This window comes from Trachypithecus francoisi, unplaced genomic scaffold (genome assembly GCF_009764315.1).
Source record: "Trachypithecus francoisi isolate TF-2019V2 unplaced genomic scaffold, Tfra_2.0 Lachesis_group0, whole genome shotgun sequence".
NCBI lineage: Eukaryota > Metazoa > Chordata > Mammalia > Primates > Cercopithecidae > Trachypithecus > Trachypithecus francoisi.
Window position 1 is genome coordinate 182,207,423 of NW_022681453.1, and position 18,077 is coordinate 182,225,499.

An 18,077-nucleotide genomic window follows, 5' to 3' on the forward strand; every position below is an offset into this window, starting at 1 on the left:
TCACAAGTGCTAGAGACAGGACTACCTGAAGGTAAAACCTTGTAGATTCTAAACTTATACATCAAATGAAAAGGTACAAATAAGTTATTCTTCCACATTTCAGAATATTAATCACATGTAAAAGTCTAAAATCTATTGCTCTTTCCAAAACTTCAGGAGTAAAAATTCTATTTAATGACAGAAAAATAAACACTATATACTCTTAAGTGAAGAGATGCATAATTCTAATTTTTTGAAAGGAAACGTATATACATTCAAGAAACAGACCAAAAAGCTTAATTAGTCAATTTCTGGCATTATCCCTTCACATATTTCCCAGTTTTTCTACAATGAGCATATAACAGTAAAAATGTTCAAAAATTTTTTTAAAATCAGAATTCAACATGCTTTCAGTATATGTATCCAACAAATTAATTCCTGCATTCAAAGCACTTTTGTTTACAGCAGTAAGTCACATCAGCCTGTGCCCAAACTGTAACGAGCAATCTCTCCTCTTTCCAAAGATAAACTGAGCCGGGTGCAATGGCTCACGCCTGTAATCCCAGCACTTTGGGAGGCTGAGGCAGGCACATCACTTAAGGTCAGGAGTTCGAGACCAGCCTGGCCAACATGGTGAAACCCTGTCTACTAAAATTATACAAAATTAGCTGGGTGTGATGGTGAGTGCCTGTAATCCCAGCTACTTGGGAGGCTGAGGCACGAGAATTGCTTTAACCTGGGAGGCGGAGGTTGCAGTGAGCCGATATCTCACCACTGCACTCCAGCCTGGGCGACAGAGCAAAACCCAGACTCAAAAAAAAAAAAAAAAAAAAAGTACCCCTACATCTCTATTTTCCCTCCTTCCCCACCATCCCTTTCATATCACTGAAATGTAACACTCTGACATAAACTACAAACAAGATATAGAGGATAAAATATGACGTTGTTTATTTAGCCACAGACTCCATCCTGGTGCAGCTTAAGTCTATTTTCAGCACAGAACTGCTTCATGTTCAAAATCCAGGTTCCTTGCTAGCTGGACTTCTGATTCATTCTCAAGTTCCATATTGAAATCACTGTCCCTAAAAATAACTGACTTTCTTTCCTACTTGCTAGTCCTTTGGATTATGTCTTTAAAAATCCTGTAATAAATCTTCCTCCTCCGACCCTCTTTAACACAAATCAGTTTATACAAACTGTACTTCAGCTGCTCACAGTAAAATTCCTACAATTTTCATTAAGTTGTAAAATTTAAGAAAAGAACCTCATTTTAAATTATTACCAATAATCTAGGCTACAATGCCAAAATATTAGTTTGTATTTCTGTAAATTCTTACATGTCAAATGTGACATAGCCAAACTAACCTTGGTTCAAATAAGTAAGCGTTTCATCATGCAGTTTTACTGCTGGCGACGTTGCGGCACACATCACATACTGAAAGGGTGGGTGCTCTGTTTCACCATCCAATGGAAGGCTGGAATCTTCCTGCTTGAAAATGGGCAATGCCAAGACATCACTGAAAAGCAAAAAATCAACACTGACCTTACTTTGGGTTTGAAATATTTGTCTATGGCCTTATCATCCTGAATGCGCCCAATCTTGTCTGAAATATTTAAAAGCATATAAACATTTAGGGGTAGTTTTTTTTTTTTTTAATTTAAGATCAGAAATTGTATGTACAATAAAAGAACTATTAATGCTATGTGTGGTTCATCTAAAGGATGGCATTAACAACCCCTATCTCAGAGTGGGAAGTGGCGGGGGGCAGCAGGGCAGCTCTGAATATATATATATATATATGGCACTTTAAAAAATTCTTTTACAACTTTAAGGTCCAGATTCATTCTATTAAAAAAAGCAAGTCAAGAGTACATAGCTACCCGATTTGAAAGGCAAGAAATACTACTACTGCCAAAGATAGGTCACACTTGACACCACCAAATTACAAAGAAGCATTTGATTAAAATGGGGCTTTACAAAAAGTTCCCTGCTGTGCCTTGGCAAGTGCTAAGAACATAAAGCTTCATGCCTAGTCTAAAACAATGGCTCCTTCTGAGAGGTAAACAGTAGCAGCAGCAACAGCTGCTATTCTACCCCCAAGAATAATCTGGGGCCCTGACTGGGAGAGTGATGAGGGGTCTTCTGGGACACTGTCCATATTGGATGTGTTTACCAGCTTTATTGAGATATAATTTACATATCATAAAGTCACCCTTTTAAAGTTTGTAATTCAGTGGTTTTAAGTATATTCACATCATCATTATCTAATTCTTGAATTCCAAAATATTTTCTCCACTCAAAAAGAAATGCCATACCCATTAGCAGTCACTCACCATACTATCCCAGACCTACTCAGCTCCTGGCAACTTTCTATCTCTACGGATTTGCTATTTGGGACATTTAAATGGAATCATACGACTATGTGGTCTTTTGTGACTGGCTTCTTTCACTTAGCATGTTTCATGGACCATCCATGTTCTAACATGTACCAATGCTTCATTTTTTTTTTATGGCTCCATTCCATTGTATAGACATACCATACTCTGTATCCATTCACATGATGGCCATCTGGGTTGTTTCCATTTTTCAGCAATTATGAATAATGCTGCTATGAACACTTTTCTATGTTTTTGTGTAGATAAATTCCTCTAAGTATATACTAGAACTGGAATTACTGGATCACATTGTAACTCTATTTATTTCTTTTACTTATTTTTTTGGAGACAAAGTCTCTCTTTGTCACCCAGGCTGGAGTGCAGTGGTGCTATCTTGACTCACCACAACCTCTGACTCCTGGGCTCAAGTCATCCTCATGCTTCTGCCTCCCAAGTAGCTGGGATTAGAGGCATGTGCCACCACACCCGGCTAATTGTATTTTTAGTAGAGACGGGGTTTCACCATGTAGGCCAGACTAGTCTCAAACTCCTGGCCTCAAGTGATCTGCCTGCCTCAGCCTCCCAAAGTACTGGGATTACAGGCGTGAGCCATCACGCCCGGGCTCTGTTTAATTTTGTGAGCAACTGCCAAGCTGTTTTTCAAAGTGGTTGCAATCATTTTATATTTCCCCTATTAATGTATGGAGAGTGATTATTTGTTTTTAAGATAATTATCTGAGCTGTACATTTGTATCTTTTCTATACTCATTCTTCAATAAAAAGTAAAATAATAACAGTAGCAACAACAAAACATCCAAACGAGTAACTACTATATCAACACCAATAATAGGGACTTGTCTGAACTGCTTATTTTATCTTTTTTTCCTACAAGCTGTTCACTCAGATACTTGGGTAGCCAGGTCAATTCAATTCAATTCAAAAACAGAATGTGAAAACAAGTGAAATGGGATGGAACCCCTGGGAGAGAACGTTATCCCACCAGTAGACCCTACTCCCCACATGCACTTCTGCACTGTGCTGATTTTCTTTTTTTTTTTTTTGAGACAGAGTCTCGCTCAGTCGCCCAGGCTACAGTGCAGTGGCACGATCTTGGCTCACTGCAAGCTCCACCTCCCAGGTTTACGCCATTCTCCTGCCTCAGCCTCCAGAGTAGCTGGGACTACAGGCACCTGCCACCACTCCCAGCTAATTTTTTGTATTTTTAGTAGAGACAGGGTTTCACCGTGTTAGCCAGGACGGTCTCGATCTCCTGACCTTGTGATCTACCTGCCTGAGCCTCCCAAAGTGCAGGGATTACAGGCGTAAGCCACTGCGCCCAGCCACTGATTTTCAAAGATACTAACTATCCACTAATTCTCCCTTTCTTATTTATACCCAGGAATTGTCAAAACACTCCTAGGTACACAAGTAATAACCAAGGATCACACGGTTAGCAGTGGTCCCCAACACTCCCATAGAGTTCTCTCAACACCTTGACCTAGGGATTTTGCCCCATCTAAGCTCCTGCCTTGGGGGCAGATACAACAAAACAAACAAACAAAAAGAATCAGATCACCTCTTTATAAAAAGAGGTCATGATAGTAAAATTGGCTCCAGGGAAGATGAAAATATATATTACATTTTATGCATATGTAAGGATTTAAAACCCTCTCAGGGAGAAAGAAAACAAGAATGAGATAAGAGTTGTGACTCAGAACCATTAATTACACTGAAAAATAACACAGGGAATAATTTTAACATTTCAATGCTAACTGCTTGGGTTGGGTTGATCATTAGATATAGATCATCAAAATAAAATGTATAACTGCATGAGAATGGCTTTTTATAAATAAATTGTTACATATGGAAGACACAATTTTATATACTTCAGATCCTAGAAGACAACCACCTTTTTATTCACTTGGTTATAGTCTCGATGATCCACACAGAAAACACTATGCTCATGGTAAGTGCTAAACGACTCCGGAACAAACATATAAACACATAAAGATCATCTGCTATTGAATTTCCAATTAATTTTTTACTTAATTAGAAAGAAAATGCCTTCTAGTCAACACGGCAACCAGTGATCCTTTTCAAACAGAAGTTAAACCATTTCAGTTCTCTGAACCCTTCCATCAGCTCACTTTCAACCAAAGTCCTTTAAAAAAATCCTACAAAGTCCTGTGCAACCTGCTCTTCATCCCCTCTTCTCGTCACCCTCATTCCCCCTGCTCCAACTACCCCGGCCTCCTGGTTCTACTCTTCTACTGGATATCATAATGGCTCATTTCATTCAAATGTCATCTTTTCAGTGACAACATGACACTGGAGTCCTCCCACCCACACTCCCAATTTCCCTACCCCAGCTCTATACGCAGCTCTTACCACTTTCCAACAATATAAATGACTTACGTATCTGCCATAAGCATGTAACTCCAAAAATGTGTTTCTTGAATGACTGATGCCAGCATCTAGCACAAAGGAGCTCAAATACTTGCTGAATCAATGAACTGACTGCTGCATTAATAATCAACCTATAAGTATTAAGATTGAAAACTAGGTCTCCAGATAAGATTATAATTTCTACTATGTTGAAAGTCCTAAAACCTTGATGGTTTTTGTAAGCCCATAAATGGAAACACATTTTTGAGTACTAAAGACAGAATGTTAAACAGAACTAAAAGAAGTAGGGTGTTTCTTTCTTTTTTTTTTTTTAAGACAGAGTGTGACTCTGTCTCCCAGGCTGGAGGGCAGTGGCATGATCATGGCTCACTACAGCCTCAGCCTCCCACCTCAACCTCCCAAGTAGCTGGGATTACAGGCGTGCACCACCATGCCTGGCTAATTTTTGTATTTTTAGTAAAGTGGGGTTTCCCCATGTTGGCCAGGCTGATTTTGAACTCCTGGCCTCAAGTGATCCACCCACCTCGGCCTCCTCAAGTGCTGGAATTACAGGCATGAGCCACTGCGCCAGGCCCAACTGATGCATTTTAGAAGGCAAAACTGAAAGATCTACATGTTGGCAAATTTTAACGTAGCTTAGCACCAAAAATCAGGATGCTAAAAAAGACCTGGAAATCACAACAAGCTTGATTACATGAAGTATAAAAATCTACTAGGACACCTAAAAATCCAGCAATGTAAGCTGCCTTCAGGGATGTCAAATTAATGACTGCAAGACCCTACTGTGAGGCAGAGACTGCATTGTATACCCTCTCATAGCCTTTGAATATAATTATATGAATGTATGTACTAATTTTCAAAAACAGTGAAAATCTGAATTTTTTTTAGGATAAGATAGATAAAACATATATGGAAGCTAAATAAGAATTCTAAAGAGACACGAAAGAAACTAAATAGAAAAAAAACAACATAGAGAACTGACTGTTTAGTAACAGCAGGCTAAGTAATTTAAACGAACCTATACTCCATCCACCCTCACTGAGAATAGGGGAAAAAACAGTTGTCAGAGAACACATATATTCTTAGAAGTATTGAAGAACAAGATAAGGAAACAGGCCAAAATCTGAAAAAGTGCAGTAACTCCAAGCAAGCCTAGAACTGAAAGTGGCTTTTACCTACCCAACCTGAGGAAAGAACTGCAACCTGAGGAAAGAATCTGCACTTTTTCAGATTTTGGCCTGTTTCCTTATCTTGTTCTTCAATACTTCTAAGAATATATGTGTTCTCTGACAACTGTTTTTTCCCCTATTCTCAGTGAGGGTGGATGGGGTATAGGTTCGTTTAAATTACTTAGCCTGCTGTTACTAAACAGTCAGTTCTCTATGTTGTTTTTTTTCTATTTAGTTTCTTTCGTGTCTCTTTAGAATTCTTACTTAGCTTCCATATATGTTTTATCTATCTTGTCCTTATGTGGCCTTATGGGTGTAGGATGCAGCCAACCACATTACACCGGAACGGAAACCGCTACATGCACAGGGTAGGGGTGAAGAGAAAGGACTGGTTAGTTTCTCCAGCATGGGCCGGGGAACCACGGACAGGGAGGGCTCCCAGGGGTCTGAAAAGCAAGTGAAAAGATTTAGGCATTGAATTATTCCAAGTAATTTTGAAATGCCAGTACCCCAAAACAACCAGGCATAAAAGGTCAAACAAGACTCTAGGAGCAAAAACCAACAGCAGAAACAACAGATGACATATATCCAGTTTCAGATTTTGTCTGTTGGTATTCAGATCTTTTCTGCCTCTACTGCAGAAGGTTACAAGCCTGAAAACTACATATAGAAGAATTCTTGCTAGACAGAGTCTTGTCAGGTTCTCCAAAGGCAACCACTGGTGAGAAATTAAAGAGCGGGAAAGGGAAAAGCCAGATGCAAAACAGGCAACTAAACAGAACGCAGCTGCAGAAAATTACCGGGGATCAGCAGCCATGCCTCCAGCAACAAGCCCAAGAACAACCAGGTAACATGGCCTCCTCCTCCAACCCTTCCAGCTCCTTCGCAATCAAGTACTTCACTAAATCCCTCTCTGCTTGAGACATCTAATTGATTTCTATTTTCCTGACTGTACACAGACCAGCAGAGATTTCAGATGCTGGAATTATCAGATCCAAATTATAAAATCATGCTTACTCTGTTTAAAGAAATAAAAGAAAAGCCTCAAACTATCTGCAAGGAACAGGAAACTTTAAAGGACAGCAAAAACGGAAAAAGAGCAAATAGAACTTCTAGAACTGGAAAATAAAACTGTCCAAACTAAGAACTCAGGTTTAATAGCAGCTCAGACAGAAGTGAAGACTGAATGAGGAGACTGGAATACAGGTAAAAAGAAGTTAACCAGAAAGCAGCAGAGAGAGGGAAATTATGGAAAATGAAGAAGTTAAGAAGGGACAAAGTGAGAAGATTTTGCATTAAATTGAAGTCTCAGCAAAGAATGGAATAGAGGCAATAACTGAAGACAGGAAGGCTGAGCAAATTCTAGAACTGGTGAAATATACCAACCAATTCACAGATTCAAGAAGCCCAAATGACCAAACCAGAATAAATAAGAAATGCACACCCAAATACACCATAGAAAAACTCACAAGCCAGTACAGTATATGAAAGTTCCGCTGGGTGCGGTGGCTCACACCTGTAATCCCAGCACTTTGGGAGACTGAGGTGGGTGGATCATGAGGTCAGGAGTTCGAGACCAGCCTGTCCAATATGAGGAAACCCTGTCTCTACTAAAAAATACAAAAAAATTATCCGGGCATGGTGGTGCACGTCTATAGTCCCAGCTACTCAGGAGGCTGAAGCAGGAGAATCGCTTGAATCCAGGAGGCGGAGGTTGCAGTGAGCCGAGATCGCGCCACTGCACTCCAGCCTGGGTGACAGAGTGAGACTCCATTTCAAAAAACAAAAAAAGAGAGAAAGTTCTATTTTCCCAGTAAAGAACTAAGGGAATCAGCTGAAAATAGGCACAGCGAGGATGAGTTGTGAGGATGAGTTGTGAAGCTGAAGAGGTGTCATTAAGCTTTCTAGAAGAGTCGGGGAGGAAATAGATGAGAACGTTGTGGTGTAAACTACAGAGCAGCAGGAAAGACATACTTGACAGCCAAGGTCATGAACCAACCACTACTAACAAAATCTGAATACTTTCATGTCCATTAAATAAATTACATGTATAGTCAAACATTTACTCATCCAAAGAAAGTTAAAATTGGCTGGGTGCAGTGGTTCACACCTGTAATCCCAACACTTTGGGAGGCCGAGACTGGCGGACTGCTTGAGCCCAGGAGTTTGAGACCAGCCTGGGTAACATGGTGAAACCCCGTCTCTACAAAAAATAGCAAAAAAATTAGCCAGGCATGGTGGCGCATACTCATCATCTCAGCTACTAGGGAAGCAGAGGTGGGAGAATTACCTGAGCCTAGGAAGTCAAGGGTTCAGTGAGCCATGACTGCACCACTGCACTTCAGCCTGGGTAACAGAGAGTGACCCTCTTCTGGCTAAGTTCTCTGTTTTGGCAAAGTTTTTTAATTTTAAAAAATTTTATAGTTAATACACAATGGTTTGTAATTGTTATTCAAATAAATTTTTTATGCTTTCAAATTTCTTGATGCTTTCATTATGAAGTTACTACAACATACACAGCATCCTATTTATGTTTAGATAGAGACAAAGTAATAACTAAACAAAAGCAACTGTAGTCCTACTCTACTCAAAATCACTGCTAAAAATAAGAGATCCTTTCAAGGCTAAATAGTATGCACAAGTATATCTTATTGTTGCATTCCCCACCCACACCAAAAAATTACATGTTTCTCTTTTTTTTTTTGAGACGGAGTCTCGCTCTGTCGCCCAGGCTGGAGTGCAGTGGCCGGATCTCAGCTCACTGCAAGCTCCGCCTCCCGGGTTTACGCCATTCTCCTGCCTCAGCCTCCCGAGTAGCTGGGACTACAGGCGCCCGCCACCTCACCCAGCTAGCTTTTTGTATTTTTTTTTTTTAGTAGAGACGGGGTTTCACCATGTTAGCCAGGATGGTCTCGAACTCCTGACCTCGTGATCCGCCCATCTCGGCCTCCCAAAGTGCTGGGATTACAGGTTTGAGCCACCGCGCCTGGCAAAATTACATGTTTCTAAAACAGTTTTAACCACTACACACATCAAGTGTCAAAATCATAAAAGAAGGAAAAACTAAAAGTTGTCACAGAACACAAAAACTAAATGCAATATAGAATCCTGAATTGGAATCTGAAAAAGCACAAAAGGGAGAAAACTGAATTCCAAATACATTTTGTAATTTAGATAACAGTACTGCACCAAGTCTAATTTCCTGATTTTGACAATAGTACTCTGGTTTTATAAGTAGGAGAAGCTGGGTGAAAAGTACATGTGAACTCTCTATACTACTTTTGTAACTTGAAAAATTTCAAAATGAAAAATTGTAAAAGTTCAACTATGAATACATGAATGAGTAAAAACTAGTTTTGTAATAGTTCATATCAAGGTAACAATTTCACAATATCCAAAAAACTCAAGAGTTAATTTTGTTTGTTTGTTTGTTTGAGACGGAGTCTCACTCTGTCACCCAGGCTGGAGTGCAGTGGCACGATCTCAGCTTACCGCAACCTCCGCCTCCCGGGATCAAACGATTCTCCTACCTCAGCCTCCTGAGTAGCTGGGATTACAGGTGCCCACCACCACGACCGGCTGATTTTTGTATTCTTAGTATAGACAGGGTTTCACCATGTTGGCCGGGCTGGTCACGAACTCCTGACGTCAAGTGATCCGCCCACTTTTAAAAAAAAAGAATACCATAGGCTGGTGCGGTGGCTCATGCCTGTAATCCCAGCACTTTGGGAGCCCGAGGCGGGCAGATCACGAGGTCAGGAGCTCGAGACCAGCCTGACCAACATGGTGAAACCCCGCCTCTACTAAAAATACAAAATTAGCTGGGCATGGTGGCATGCACCTGTAATCCCAGCTACTCAGGAGGCTGAGGCAGGAGAATTGCTTGAACCCAGGAGACTGAGGTTGCAGTGAGCTGAGATAGCACCACTGCACTCCAGCCTGGGTGACAGAACGAGACTCCATCTCAAAAAAAAAGCTATACCAAAGGCTGACAATTGCATATTCATCTGTTAGATCTGTCCCAAAACAAGCAAAGTAAATAATACATAGCCTCCTTTAAATTCAGTCATGAAGCTGGGCACCATGTGGCACACCTGTAGTTCCAGCTACTTGGGAGTTTGTGGCAGGAGAATCCCCTTGAGCCCAGGAATTGGAGACTGTAGTGTGCAGTGATCAAGTCTGCAAATAGCCACTGTACTCCAGCCTGGGCAACAAAGCAACACCCTGTCTCTAAAAATAACAATAATATCAGTCACAGAACTTAGAGCTAAGAAAAAAAAAGAAAAAAGCATCAGATGGTATTTCCATCCAAAGCAAATGTTTAAATGTGTCCTGGAAAACTAACAAATGCTACTATGATGAAACATCAAATTTATGAGACCATATCAATAAACCACCAAGTTTCAAACAGTCCTAACTGAAGCATATAAACTGTACTATATCTTCTAGGGGCGGGGGAACCCTAATTTTAAAAACTGAACACAATAAAAATCTATAGACAAACAATGGAATTACATAAATTAGCTGAGATTACATAAAAATAATTCCTTGAAAGTAAGGTTTCAATTGTCAGCAAACCTTTTTTTTTTTTGAGACGGAGTCTCGCTCTGTCACCCAGGCTGGAGTGCATTGGCCGGATCTCAGCTCACTACAAGCTCCGCCTCCTGGGTTCACGCCATTCTCCTGCCTCAGCCTCCCGAGTAGCTGGGACTACAGGCGCCCGCCACCTCACCCGGCTAGATTTTTGTATTTTTTTTTTTTTTTTAGTAGAGACGGGGTTTCATCGTGTTAGCCAGGATAGTCTCGATCTCTTGACCTCGTGATCCGCCCGTCTCGGCCTCCCAAAGTGCTGGGATTACAGGCTTGAGCCACTGCGCCCGGCCTTTTTTTTTTTTTGGAGAAAGAGTCTTGCTCTGTCACCACAGGCTGGAGCACAGTGGAGCAATCTTGGCTCACCGTAACCTCCACCTCCCGGGCTCGGGTGATTCTCCTGCCTCAGCCTCCCAGTAGCTGGGATTACAGGCATGTGCCACCACGCCCGGCTAATTTTGTATTTTTAGTAGAGATGGTGTTTCACCATGTTGGCCAGCCTGGTCTCAAACTCCTGACTTCAGGTGATCCACCTGCCTCAGCCTCCCAAAGTGCTGGGATTACAGGCTTAGGCCACTGTGCCCAGTGACTCTATCCTTTAGAGCAGGGATTGACAAGTTATGGCCTAAGAGCTAAATCCAGCCAGGGTTGTAAAAAATAAAATGTGACAGAATCTATACATCCCACAAAGCCTAAAATATTTACTACCTAGCCCTTTACAAAAAAGGTTTGCCAACCTCAGCTTTATAGTAATAAATTTTAAAATGTGGACACTATAATCTTAAATCAATAAATTTCTTAAATGAGTGAATTTACAAAATCATTTCCTGTAATGCAGCCAAGAATAAATCCAGGAAAAAGCTGTTAAACCTTGAAATTAGACGTTTTATAAAAATTGCTTCATGAAAAGATTCTAGGGAAAAAAACAGAAATTACTGCCAATTCTGGCAGTATTCTGAAGAACCATAATAAAATTTTTAAATTTCACTAATCCTAAAATTGTTCTACACAGATGTTCCCTAACATATAATAAAGTCCCAATCAACCCATTGTAAGTTGAAAATATCATAAATCAAAGATAAATTCATCAGCCTGGCCAACATAGCAAGACCTTACCTCTACTAAAAATAAAATTTTAGAAATTAGCCAGGCATGGTGGCACTGCCAGCTACTCTGGAGGCTGAGGTGAGAAGATTGCATAAGCCCAGCAAAGTCAAGGCTGCAGTGAGCCATGATTGTACCACTGTACTCCAGTATCGGTGACAGAGCAAGACCTAGTCTTAAACAAACATTTCATGCACCTAACCTACTGAACATCATAGCTTACCTAGCCTTCCTTAAACATGCTCAGATCAGTTAGATTAGCCTACAGTCAGGGAAAACCATTTGGCAACACAGTATGCTGACTGGGAACTATGGCTCACTGCCACTGCCCAGCATCACAAGAGAGCATCATACCATATATCACTAGCCTGGGAAAGACCAAAATTCAAAATACAACATACAGTGTCAACTGAAGGTGTTTCTACTGAATGTATATGGCTTATACAACAAAAATTTTAGGTCAAACCATCCTAAATTGGGGATCATCTGTACTTCCAAGATATATGTCACCTACTCAGGGACATTCTATTTTAGCATGAGACCAAAAGAAAATCATCAATTATTAATAGCTACATAATAAACCCTATCCTTACTAATCTTTTACTAACTTAATACTGATCTAAGTTGAAATTCTGTTACCTTACAGGGTCTGCAACACTAATTCTTTTTAACTTTTTAAAAAGTGACAGACAATAGCATACCCCCCACCATGTACATGATGTTTTGACATGTATATACTGTCCAATATTTAAATTCAACCAATTAACAAATGTATTACCTCAGTTATCACTGTGGTGAGAACACTAACATCCACCCTTTGCATTTTTCAATACATTGTATCATTAACTATAGTAACCTTGTTGTACAATAGATTTCTTAAACATTTTACCTTTCAATCAATATAGGAAATCTGTCATTAACTCAAAGCAGTTTTGATTTAGCAAATTATTTGTAAACTATGGATGTACCTCCCATTTCAAAATACATAATGTATATCTTTTGTTTCAAGAGATTTATACCACAGTGAAGTTTAACAGGGCTCAGACAATACCTTTTTTAAAGTGATAATTTAATATCAAAATTTTTATGAGTAAGTTAAAGAAGCCACTACTTCCTATTATCTTCAAAAGTATTTCAATATTGAACCCCCAAATCCTAAAAATTAACTTGGCTACAGATGACAAATTTCAAACAGTGAGATGGAAAGAAAATTACCAGGTGGTCCAAAGACTGTCTCTGAGTTTTAACGAGTATGACTTGTTAAAGTCATTTGGTTATCTACTCCATACTTCACAAAACAAGAATGACCCAGATTTCAAGTTACCATGGGTTTCAGTCTTCACTCTGAGTGGGGGAAAAAATCAGCCTTCCTGTGTTTAAGTCAATCACTTTAACATCTATGACCCTCAGATAATGCATTTACAGTATAAGAAAATGAGTGGTCTAGACTCGAAAAGGTTTCTAAGGTCGCTATCCATCTCTAAAATTGTTACTGTAACCAAGATTTTTAAAAATATTTTTGACCTGCCTCATTTCAAATAGAATCTGCTGCAGTTCACATCTCACATCCAAATATAATACCAAAAAAAAACTAAACAAAAACAACAAAAAAAGTATAATACAACAGCACACACAGATCACATGAGAACCAGAGCCAAAAGAAAAAAAGAGAAGAAAAGGTAATGTTAGCAATTAGCCCCAATATATTCCCAATATTACCAGCCTCCATTATTTTACACAAACATATTTTTCCTACCTTTTTAAGAGAAGCGGGGGGAGCGAAAGAGAAGGGGGTCTCATTCTTGCCCAGGCTGGAGTGCAGTGGCTATTGACAGGAGCAATCATAGCACACACTACACCCCTGAACCTCTGGGCTCAAGCAATCTCCCAAGTAGCTAGGTCTACAAGCATACCAAACATCACACTTGGCTATTTTTAAGTCAGACCACTGAGAGAAGCCATTTCTTCCTTTCAAACTATCCTCCCAAAAGATGAGGAAACCATTCCCTAAGAGAAGTCTTAAGAAATACCTCTTGTTTGAAGCCATCCAAAAAGCAAATACAATAACCATGTTTCATTTTGAAAGAAAAATGGAAAGTTGCCGACAGAATCAATTTGTATCAAGAAGTCATTTCTCCAGTAATTTCTTCAAGTTTACTTCTTGAACTTTGAAAGATAAGCTTTCCTTCCTACTGGATGCAAGAGGAAGTGACTGAATGCTCACGCTGGAAAATGAGTGAGCCATTCATGGGCACCCCAAACCCTCTCAGGGTTCCAGGGCCAGGCATGGAAAGTACAACGGCAGTCCAGGGAGGCCTGCAGCAGCTAACGCCTTCTTCACATTTTCTCCTTATCCAGTCAATTTTGGAATTTCCTTAGTTTGAGAATTTCAAACAAAGGGCCTTGAATTTGCAAGAGGCAAGCACTCTCATCTCTTAGTTTTTGAGGACTCAATTAAATATGAAAAAAATAAGCTTCTTAAAAATGGTAATTACCTTCAAATTTCTTTGAAAATTTAGATTAAACGGCACAACCAAAAAAGCATTCAAGGGAAACTTATCCCTGTAAAGAGTATTGTAGGTTACACAGAATTACAAAGATCTCACACATTACTTTAAAAATACATGGTCAGGGAAAGGTTTAAAATCATCAAGATTGTACTTCCTTTTCACGGAAATAAACCATACACAGAAATTACTACATTAATAAGTTGACTGAATCACTAAATCAAATTAGAGGTCAAATAAAACCCTAGAAAAAAGTAAACGCTCAAAATAGCTATCAATAAGTAAACTTTTCAGCAGCAAACTTTCATTTTACCATAAAACAGAAGCAGTTGAGGACACATATGAACTTGCTTCACGTGCCTCTTTTGCCGTGACTGTAAGCCTCGTGTTTCCAGCAGAGCTAAGGAGCAGAATGGCACCAGAGGAGTGCGTTTTCACTAGAGAAGCACTGCCTCTAATACTTCCCTCTGGGGTGACTCCATGACTTTCAGTAGCTCAATTTCCTGAACAACTGAGACAACTGTTTTAGAAAATAAGCCACCTCATCTACAGGCCTTAAGTTATACAACTGCAGAGAGAAGAGGTGCCAAGTTCAGGAAGCCCAGCAGAGACCAAATCAGAGCCAGACGCTGGGGAACTCCAGGTTTCATACGCTTTCCACCACTCACTTCCACACTCCAAGAAATGTCTCCAACCTTTCTGAGAGTTCTTTATGGCTCAGAATTTCTCTTTAAGATTTAAAGACCCAATTACTTCAAGGAGCAGCCACCATGATTCCAGGCCAGCTTTGACCCAGAATTCCTCCTCTAGAGCTGCAGTAAGATGTATGAATGCTACTGGGTAACTGTAGAGCACTTCCAAGACATCAGGCATTTTCTAAAGAACAGAAAGCTACACTTAATTCACATTATTGAAAAGCTGCCAAACCACTGACTTTTAGACTTTATTAGTCGAGTCAACGCTATGGCAAACTATATTTCAATAGAGCCACTAAAAAAAAAGAGCCTTCCAAACTCGTAACAGTTAAAAAGGATAAAGGGTAGAGACTAAGCTCAGATCTGTTTCAACCTCTCAATATTAAAATGAATGACCGCTGGTAGACAGCAGAGACTAAACAATTGTGGTGCAATCACTGCATCTTAAAACCCTCAAGAGGAAACAGCCTGAGAGGGTAGTCTCCAAAATGGGAAACTTCACTTTGAGACAGTCAAAAAAAACAAACGAAGTCACAGTGCTACTCCCACCGCTGCTCTTTCAATTATAATTTACTAACATCAAGTGATTAAAATCTGCAGCCAGAAAAAACCATAATGTAGGACAACAGAGTAGGAACTGATTCCAAAACGCTGGACAGTATTCTCCCAATATAAGTGCTGCCTTTTCGTACAGTCTATTCTAGCTCCAACGGGGCTTGTAAATCCCTTGTAAGGAAAGGAAACCCCTTCCCCCACCAACCCAAGCCATCCTAATAGCTGGGCGTGTTTTACAGCAAATATGAAGCACTCAGGAGCGGTCCGAGGCCGAAGCTTGCGGGGCCACCCTCCCCCACCCGCCCGTCACCAGGGTGAACAGAGGCCTTTGGGGTTCCATGGCCCCCGACCGCCACGCGGCAAGGACTCCGAACCCGCAGCCCAGGAGGCCCGTGCACCTCTGGGAGCAGCCGCATCTGGCAGAGACTCAGGGCTGCGCAGGCCTTCCCCAAGGAGACAGAGGCTTCTCCCCGCCCGGGGCGCCCAGTACCTCATGCTGTAAGCGCCGGCGCCCAGCTCCTGCCCGATGCCCGAGAGGCTGGCGTCGAAGTCGTGCACCAGCCCGGACTCGATCACCTCGTCCATCTTGAGCACCCAGGCCATCTTCCGGCCTCGCCGTCGCCCCGCACAGCGCGGCCTCCGCGTCCAGGGCGAAGGGGCCGGAGCTCCGCTGGTGCGTCCTGGGGGAGGGCGCGGGTGAAGCCTCCGGGGGGGTGGCGAGTGGTCACCAGCGGCGGCCGGGACCAGAGCGGCGGGGGCCCCACTGGCAGGGCACGGCGAGCCCAGCGAGCAATTGCAGCGGGAGCGGCCGGGCCGCCGGCAGCGCCACCCTCCCGCGGACACCGGCCCTGCGCCTCATGCCGGCGCCGCCGCCCAGCCCCCGCGGCGCTAGTGCTGCAGCCGCCGCCGCCCGCCCCGCCCGGGGCCCCCCGGTCGCATCCTCCTCCGGGACCGCTCGGAGGCCGGACCTCTGGCCGCTCCGAAGACCACACGGGGACAAGCCCTCCGCCCGCCCGTCACCCTCTCCGCAGCCTCGACTCCTCGCCCCAGGCCCGCCCAGGCTTTAGCGCCACTCCGCCCCGGCCAACCCAGCCGACGCCGCTCCGCCGGCCCGGACGCTGGCTTCAACGCGGCTCCGACTTAGGCTCACGCGCCGCTTCCGCCTCCCCCGGCCCCGCCCCGACCCCGCCCCCGCGTTCGCCCCACGCCCGGGCCCTCCCCGTACAGCCCCGCGCTTAGGGCCACTCCCGGCCCAGGAACTGTCGGGACAGTGCAATGCGGCCCCGCCCACGCGGCTGTTCCCAGCCGGGGCGGCCTCGCTGCCTCCTTGCACAGCAGCCCAGGAAGAGGCAGTGCCAAAAGGGCTGCCAGTTTCCGCCCCTTCAAGCGAGTGAGATGATTGACAGGCCAACTGAGCAATACCTGCAAGTGCTTGGACGAAGCTCCCGTGAGTCTCTGTGTCCTCCGACTAAACAACCAATCAAAATGTTCTTCCTTTTGGGCGGGCTCGAAGACGGAATTTGCTGCCAAAAGAAGGAGTTCATTGGACTGCATGGTAGAAAGCGGCCCCAAACGCCACTTCCGGGAGTGATTTGCTGTTCTGTGGTATATCCCGGTCGTCTCTGCTTTTTGCCCTCTCTACCGAGGGAGAGAGCGGTTCGCATCTCATCTGGTGACAGAAAAGCCAGTTGTGCAGAAAACCTTGATTGGCGTGAGAATAAGCCAGTCAACGCTCCTGAGAAAGAGCTCTGGAAAGACTTCTCCCGTTGGTTGCATTGCAGAGAGCCGCTTGGCTATCCTGAGTTGAACTAGCTGTTGGTCGTCCTAACGGCAGGCAGTCTCGTGACCTTCGGCTCCGAACCATTAGGACGTGCTACAGTAACAGCTACGCTGCTCAGAAGGCCCGAAGGGTCTTTCTTCCTCAGCGACCTAGCGTGGGCACGCGCCATTGGGGGCGCCATTGGGGCCAAAAGACACAAATTCTTTTACCGAAAGAGATGAAATAGAAAGCAGGAGCAGAGGCTGACTTACAGAGGCAATGTGCAGATCAGAGTTCCTTAGGTACGGCTGCTGGCGCTTGACTGGTGGAATCCCTGCTGAAGAGAACGTCAAGGCCCAGGCTTCGCCCTGCATCGAACTTACTGCCTCAGAATAAGACCCAAATGCTGAGCGCCCCGCCCTAACTCGCCAGTTTAAGTGCAAAAATACATAGATTAAAATGTCAGCCTGATGAAACACTGGCACTGAGCCAGAAAAAAATAGTTTCAACTCCTGTGTGATTTAAATATTAACTTACAGGCTCACACCTGCAATCCCAACACTTTGGGAGGCCGAGGTGAGTGAATTAGTTGAGATCAGGAGACCATCCTGGGCAACACGGTGAAACCCCGTCTCTACTAAAAATAACAAAAATTAGCTGGGTGTGGTGGCGCGCGCATGTAATCTCAGCTACTCGGGAGGCTGAGGCGGGAGTAGGGCTTGAACCCGGGAGGAGACAGAGCAAGACTCAGTCTCAAAAAAAAAAGTTAGCTTGGAGAATGTTTTTCTCTTTACACAACATTTTTGCAAACATTTCATTTGATACAGCCACCGAAGTAGATACAAAAGAACACTTTAGAGATAAGGTAATTTAGATGAAAATGTGTAAAGATTACACCGTGCAAGGTCACACAGTAAGTAGCTAAACCAGGGCTATT

At 42.8% G+C, this 18,077-nt stretch overlaps 1 protein-coding gene across 6 annotated transcripts in view; it reads right to left on the minus strand.

Moving 5' to 3' along the window:
• Positions 1 to 16,573, minus strand: part of UBP1 (upstream binding protein 1) — a 65,867-nt gene extending 49,294 nt beyond the window's left edge. For 2 of the 6 annotated variants that reach the window (XM_033212920.1, XM_033212923.1), the window contains exons 1-2: positions 15,872 to 16,140; positions 1,345 to 1,496 (exon numbers count right to left, since the gene is read on the minus strand). In XM_033212920.1, the coding sequence (XP_033068811.1) occupies positions 1,345 to 1,496; positions 15,872 to 15,984 (265 nt within the window). In that variant the 5' untranslated portion in view covers positions 15,985 to 16,140. Of the gene's footprint in view, positions 1 to 1,344; positions 1,497 to 15,871 lie in introns of all 6 variants that reach the window. The other 4 variants (XM_033212918.1, XM_033212919.1, XM_033212921.1 and 1 more) reach the window with 4 other exon arrangements.
• Positions 16,574 to 18,077: the final 1,504 nt, after the last annotated feature.